A 7679-nucleotide genomic window follows, 5' to 3' on the forward strand; every position below is an offset into this window, starting at 1 on the left:
GTAAAGGAGCAAGAAGTGACTTAAGAAATGTGCCAAAAATAGCACCCAAAAATTGTTAAAAGTGCAAAAAATTAAATGAAAAAAAATAAATAAATAAAAAAAAGGACGCCATGAAAAGAGGGGCTTAAAAATACTAATAATTCTATTAAATTAGTTTAAAAATATGTTTATTCACTTTAAACCTTTGAAACATGAGTGAGCAAACTGTCATAAAGTTCTTTCAAAAACATTAAAAAAGGGCAAGGAGTAACTCATGAAGAAATGAGCCAAGAAAGTTAAAAAAAATAAAATAAAGGGAAAAAAAACAACATAAAGTACATTTATGATAATTATAAATGGAGGAAGGGGTGTTTTTTTTATTTTATTTTTTACATTTTTCTTATCTTTTTAAAAGGGTTTATAGAATCTGATGGTTTTTATTCTCTGTATATTGTGTTTATTTTTCCCTGTTCCCTGGTTGATTGCAGAGTCACCAGTTGAGACGATTTGAACAACACTGGTCTACATTTTGATATTAATGCTGACACAAAGAGCTTTTCGTGATTCCACTTCCTGCCCATGATTTCTTCTGCAGGTTTTGATTTGACTAATGTTCCGTGTCTTGTGGTCATGACCTTAATGCCATGGCCTTTCAGGTACTTTCCATTTACCCATAAATGGACTCATCAGTTCCTGTTTCACTCACACTCTCAGCACATAATAAAACATTTACGTTCTCTTTCAGCTTACCTAGATTATATAAACTACAATTTTACATCCAAAACTGACACTGTCCTCATAAGCATTACTTTTATTCATTAATCATGAAGTCAAGAATTGTGTAACTTGATGCAGGGCTGGTCTACCAGCTGGGCACGCAGTCAAAGCATGTTCTGTTCTGTTCTGATGCATTTTCTGTTTTGCAAACTTGTGCACAGCTTTGATGCATGTGTTTCTTGTGTGTCAACCTGTTCCTTCTGTTTCAAACAATGGCTCAGAAAAAAAACTGTAATTCTATCCACTAAAATCCCTCCCCTGCAATGTGAAAGCACGGCCCTGTCAACAAGAGAGTAATGTGCCAAACATGAAGCAGAAACACTAACAAAACAGGTACCCTGAATGACACACACACCTTCAGTTCAGTTGAAGGAGGTGGAGCAGCACTGGAAAGAGAGTGGGAGTGTTTTAGAAACTCATTTCCTTGTTTATGACTCGGAGGAGCTGAGATCGACTAGTGAGCTGCAGCTGACATGATTCTCTGTGTTTGAGGATAAAAACAACTTCATCAGGATCATCTGGCTTTTCTCCTCCATCATTTTACTTCTATAGGTAATGTCTATTGTTTTTCATCACTTTAAACAACCAGCACACATGTGAATTGTACTGACACTAATAAAAAGTATATACAGCATATATAACATTTACATGAAGTGTGCTAAGATTTTTTGTTTATGAAAGTATATATTAAGTATACCAATAATCTGATGTTCATGTTTTTGGGATTATATAAGAATTATGTAATGTTTCGAAGAAATCGTAATTTTACTTTCACTTTTGTCCTCAGTGAATCACCATGGCAGCCAACTGTGTGCTGTCTGAGGAGCAGTTTTTGTGCTGCATCTGTCTGGATGTGTTCACTGATCCAGTCACGATACCATGCGGACACAACTTCTGCAAAAACTGCATCACGCAGCACTTTAATGTGAACAGTGCTCAGTGCCAGTGTCCCATGTGCAAAAAACATTTTAAATCACGTCCTGAGCTGCCCGTCAACACTTTCATCTCTGAGATGGCTGCTGAGTTCAGACAGTCAGCAGGGAAGAAATGCACCGTCGACTCGGATGTACAAGTCGCCAAACAGGGAGAAATCCCCTGTGACATCTGCACTGGGACCAAACTGAAGGCTGTGAAGACGTGCTTGACATGTTTCGCCTCCTACTGCGGGATACACCTGGATCCTCACATGACAGCTGACCCGCTGAAAAGGCACTCCCTGACTGATCCAGTGGAGGACATGGAAGCCAGGGTGTGTGTCAAGCACAAAAAAACACTGGAGCTATTCTGTAAGACTGACCAGATGTGTGTGTGCTCGCACTGCACTGTCACAGAGCACACGGCCCACAGCATCACCTCTCTGAAAGATGAATATGAAGTGAAGAAGGCCGAGCTGGAACAGGCGGAGGCTGAAATCCAGCAGATGATCCAAGAGAGGAAGCTCAAGATCCAGAAAATTAAACGCTTAAAAGTGTACAGTAAGGAAGATGCAGAGAGAGAGATAGCAGACGGCGTACGCATCTTCACCGCTCTGATGCAGACTGCTGAGAGAGACCTGAACGAGCTTATCGAGAAGATCGAAGAGAGGCAGAAGACAACGGAGGAACAGGCCGACAGCTTCATCAAAGAACTCGAGCAAGAAATCTCTACGCTGATGAAGAGAACTGCTGACATGCAGCAGCTCTCACGCACTCAAGACCATCTTCACCTCCTGCAGAGCTTTGCATCCATGAACAATCCTCTAAGTGCCAAGAACTGGACGGAGGTCAGCTTCCCGCAGCCGTCATACGAGGGTACAGTGGTGAGGGCTGTCGCTGAGCTGGAGGAGACGTTCAGCAGAGAGAAGCAGCAGCTGCTTCACACGGCCAAGCTGAAGAGGGTCCAGCATTACGCTGTGGATGTGATTCTTGAACATAACACCGCAAATCCTTGGCTCATCCTGTCTGATGATGGGAAACAAGTCAGGTGCGGTGAGGTGAGGAGGGACCTGCCAGATAACGCTGAGAGATTCTCTCTCTATGCCACCGTCCTGGCACAGCAGAGTTTCTCCTCTGGAAGATTTTACTATGAGGTTGAGGTGACAGGGAAAACAGATTGGACTCTGGGAGTGGTCAAAAGGTCGGTCAACAGGAAGGGAATAATCCCACTAAGCCCCGTGAATGGCTACTGGGCTGTGGGTTTGAGGAATGGAAACACGTATCTAACTCTTGCCAGCCCTGTCGTCAGCCTCTGCCTGAGCTCCAGGCCTCAGAAGGTGGGGGTGTTTGTGAGCTACGAGGAGGGTCTGGTCTCTTTTTATGATGTGGATGCTGCAGTTCACCTCTACACGTTCACTAACTGCTGCTTCACTGAGAAGCTCTTCCCCTTCTTCAGTCCTGGGCTTCATCATGGTGGCATGAACTCTGCCCCTCTGACAATTTCACCTGTCAACCAATCTGATTGGATCTGATCATTCATATAAAAAAAAAAAAAAAAAGGATTTTGGCCATTTGAGAAGCTCAAGTCATTGGAACTGAGTGGTGTTTGTTGTGTCTGACACTCTTGAGTTTAGGTTTAATTAGCTTAAACTTATGTCTAACACTTAAGATAAAAAAAAGAATTGAGAAGAGTCACTCAAGAATAAAGATGGCAATCATTAATTTTATTTTTATCGATTTTGATACCATTATCGAGACTCCTTAATGATCCAAGTCTTTATCAGTACCACTATTATAGATAGATAGATACTTTTCTATTATTTGTTTGAAAGAAGAGGCCCCAGCACTTAAAAGAACCAGCTTTGCTTTTATTGCTTAACAAGAGACTTTCTTTCATATTGCTGGGAAAACAAATTTCTCTCCCAAACAAGTGTATTATTCAAGTTTCTCGACAGAAACAACATTTTATTTTTCTTGATGTTACATTTGAACATTTTGATTTTACTGAACTGACATTGAACACACCAGAATGAAATCTTATGCAGGCTTGTTTATTTGGGAGTTGAAGGAGTTTTTTTAATCCGAAGACAGTCAGAGTTTCTACATTTCGGTTTAATTTTATGTACAATTGAGGTATGCTGATGAGTGATTTGATTTAAATGACACGACTCGACTCGATGTAGTATTACATTATAGGACCATGGGACTCGACAGCAGTATCAATAAGCTCAAAGGTTTTTTTTTTTTTGAGTTTTGAAAAAAGTTGAACTGAGTCCTCAGTAGAACCAGGTTTCAATCCCCATGATGAACTAAGTCGGTTGCAGGGAGTTAACTATGTTCTCTCAGACAGCAACACCAACAAACTTGAGTTGATTCCGGAATCAAACTGAGCAAGAGCTTTCAGTGCACCAGTATTTATACTGTCCATGGACTCTAAGATGCTCTTACTGTATTGCTTATTTAAAAAAAAAAAAAAAAAACATTTTTGGTTTTTAGTTTAGTTTTTTTAGTGCATTGTTTCATTGTATCATGAGAGTTTATGAATATGGCTCCACACTGTTTCCTGTATTGCAAGTTTAAAGTGAAAATGGAGTCTTAAAAAAACGAGGTCAAACAGTAAAACTAGCCATTGACAAAGGTTCTGTTACTGCAAGGTCTACTTTTCACGTAAAACATTTTCAGAAACATATTTTAGTGTACTGTTTGGCTGTAATATGAGAGTTTGTGAACAATAAGTGGGTGCCATACTGTTTCATGTATTGTGGAAATGGAGATCACACTGTAGAACTAGGCAGCGCTGATGAAATATAAACTAAGATCTTGTGACTGCATTGCCTATTTTTTGCCTCAAATGTTTTCAGAAACATATTTTAGTGTACTGTTTATCTGTAATATGAGTGTTTGGTAACAGATGGCTGCCATATTATTGCATGCATTATGTCACCCTCCAGTTGGAGCATTTATTGGTCCAGTTCGGTACAGTGCATTCTGGTAATTGTAGGTTTTCTACCTCTTGAGCAAAAGCGAATGCTATAGTATTTTTTTTTTCTGTTTTCTGTAATGATTTAGATGAATGAATGGATTTCAAAAGCAGTTGTGGCTTTTCTCCTGCATAGACAGCCCAGTTTTGTAAAAGACCATCACTGAAAGATATCTTTAACTGAGTTGCAGCAATAAAAGGAAGACAAACCACAAATAGAACCGCGATTCACTATCAGCTCAGGTTTTTTTTGTTGTTGTTATTTTTAATATTCACTTTGAGCTGATCCGTTATTCCTTTTTTTTAGGATAGCAGGTCCCCTTTAAATGTTTCTTGTACCAGATTTACAGTTAAATCAATTCTCTATGCCGTCTCTGTGTGAGAGCTTTTTTGTCCTTATCACTATCAATTATTAGTTACTGAAAATCAGAACAGATTGTCTCAGTTTTTGGTAACTGAATGCAGTGGTGTAGTCAAGTTCATTTTAGTGTGTATACTGTAATGATCAAAACCTTGTACATACCTGTACCGGGGTCCACACCCATCACCCAACCGCACCCACTGACACATACAGTACATGCATTTATACATGCAGTAATTAGGGGCATTCCAAAAGACTGGGTGTGTGCTATCAGGATAAAACCTCCTGATTTATTGGAAGCAACACAAAACTTTACAGCTGAAGACGTTTACAGCCAGGGAGGTTTTAACACTTTGGACTCTGGACCGATTTTATGCTGTTTTCATAATCCTTTACCAGTTTGTACTTTTTTGTTATGATTGTATTGTTTTTTTTATCTGAAATGTTGCATATCTTGTTTGTTTTTAGGGAAATCTGCTCTATAGGATTATGAGTTGATATTGCATTGACGTATACTCATGTCATGTACTGTATAAAAACAATATGATCATGTGTTTCATATGCTAGGGAAGATGAAGTTTTTGTGATAATGGCAGTCACATCGGCTGTGTCTTCAGAGTGACTGTAAATCATGTAAAGGTACGCAAAAACTGACTTGTAGATATTCCTATATTTTTGTTTTTAACAGAAAAAATAAAAAGATAACCAAAAAGTGCTGCAGATTATTCAGTGGTAGTTCAGTTCACAGTCAAACTCAGAGCGCCCCCACAAAGTGATGCAGGGACGATTATATTTTTTAAGCCGATGCTGAAGTTATTATCGCCCTGGATCACTCATCAAAAGGTCTACTCTATTTTTTCCTTGGATTTTGATTATTGTGGAAAATAAGCTCTGTGGCAAACCAATGTTTAATATACTTCCACCTTTTGTCAAACATTATTTTCACAAATCAACCCTTAATGCAATCTAGTTGATGTGACTTATGTCTCTAATTCAGACAGACACACAAGATGCTCAAGAGACTTAGTTAATCCTTTGAGACCTGAGCAAATTGTCTAGTTTTCTTTTAACAAGATGGGAAGAAGGCCATTAGCAACTTAAGAAAAAATGGCCCCAAAATTGGCAAAGAACTTAGTGAAAAAAAAAGTACAAGAAAATGACTTAAAATTTAACAAAAAAACAAAAAAAAAAACAAAGGGAAAAAGGTAAAACAAATAGTAATAATAAATAAAGGAAATGACCTGAATATTAATTCTATATAATATGTAGAACTATATTCTATATCACACACACACACACACACATATATTTATATCATATTCTATATCACTCTATATATTAACCTGTAAAATAAGTTCAATATTTAATAATGATGATTATAAATAGACTATAGTTTGAGCATTTTCCCTAGTTTTTTAATCATTTTTCATAGCAATTCCTTGTAATTTGCAGATCATTTCTTGCCAAGATGCTGATTGCCTTTTTCCCCATGTTCTCAAGAAAAAAAAGAAAAAAATTGCCTAGTGTTGGGATGAAAAGTGATGTCTATCCAGGTCTCAAAGGGTTCATTGGTCTGAAAACTGACAAATTGTTTAGACCGATCTCAGATAAGTTTTTCAGTCCTGTCCTTTTCCTGCAGTAGCTCATTGTTGTTCTTAAAGCTGACGTTTCCATGAAAATGTTGTCATGCGTCTTTATACTTTTGCATGTGACTTTTTTATTTCTTGTTTTGCTGAAAGAGGTGAGATCAAAGAGTGGATTTTAAACGGACTCTAGTCCGCTGAGAATCTGCACCACTATTGAATGTGAGACCATGTCATCCTGTTCCTTGGCGTTTGCTGCCCTCTTGTGGCTGTACAGCTGCAGTGGTACCAAATGGTTCAAATTTGCTTTTCATCTAGATGAAAAGCAGCCAAGAGACCAAGGAGCGGCACTACAACACTGGGTTGTTACAGTAACAGGTAAAGAACAAAAATTTGTTGAAGGATAGTAAATGGGGCAAATTTCAGTCATAAGTGACAAAAGAAAAGGTAGCTGGGTTTGTAGGGTACATCCTCAATGTGAGAAGTTTTTATTATGTCAATGTCATGTTCTGTCATGCGACAAAAGGTACTTATGGAGATTAGAATCCCATGTAATAATTCGCTGCACAAAATGTCATCTTGATCACTGATGAAATGATTTCTAGGTTTCCAGTCACAAGAAAATTGTGGCATCAATCCTGTAAAAACTTTAGGACAGTGGTATCCTGCACAAGGCTTACAGTAAATATTTCCCCACCAACTCTGGAATGTAAGCTGATAAAGTCATGAGCAAAAACAAGACAATGCATCTTCATTACTTACCGTATGACTACGGTATGAGTACTGGTGTATGCAGAATCATGCAATTAAAAACGCTGTTAATGTCAAAAACACAAGGCTATGGTCGAGGTCCTTTAAGAGTGGCATTTTTACCTTGCCATCAGCTATGATCTTGAGGGAAATTATGATTGAACAAAAAAAAGGCAACCATGTTGCACCATCTTCAAAGACAAGACAGACTTTCACCACTGAAGAAACCTCATGTTTGTCTGCAAGTAAAGTCAAAAAGTAATCTTTACCTGTCAGAAATTCTTTATGCAAAGTCCCAGTCAACGCCTCAGTATCTTCAATAAAAGTCACCTTCA

The 7679-nt window shown here is 38.3% G+C and overlaps 1 protein-coding gene across 1 annotated transcript; it reads left to right on the forward strand.

Moving 5' to 3' along the window:
* The first annotated feature begins 1206 nt into the window (after positions 1-1206).
* On the forward strand, positions 1207-5749 carry LOC121951715 (E3 ubiquitin-protein ligase TRIM39-like). Its single transcript, XM_042498161.1, has 2 exons — positions 1207-1308; positions 1544-5749. The coding sequence occupies exon 2, from the start codon at positions 1553-1555 to the stop codon at positions 3200-3202; it is 1650 nt and encodes a 549-aa protein (XP_042354095.1). The 5' UTR covers positions 1207-1308; positions 1544-1552; the 3' UTR covers positions 3203-5749.
* Positions 5750-7679: the final 1930 nt, after the last annotated feature.

The sequence above is a fragment of the Plectropomus leopardus genome, chromosome 12, assembly GCF_008729295.1.
Source record: "Plectropomus leopardus isolate mb chromosome 12, YSFRI_Pleo_2.0, whole genome shotgun sequence".
Lineage (NCBI taxonomy): Eukaryota > Metazoa > Chordata > Actinopteri > Perciformes > Serranidae > Plectropomus > Plectropomus leopardus.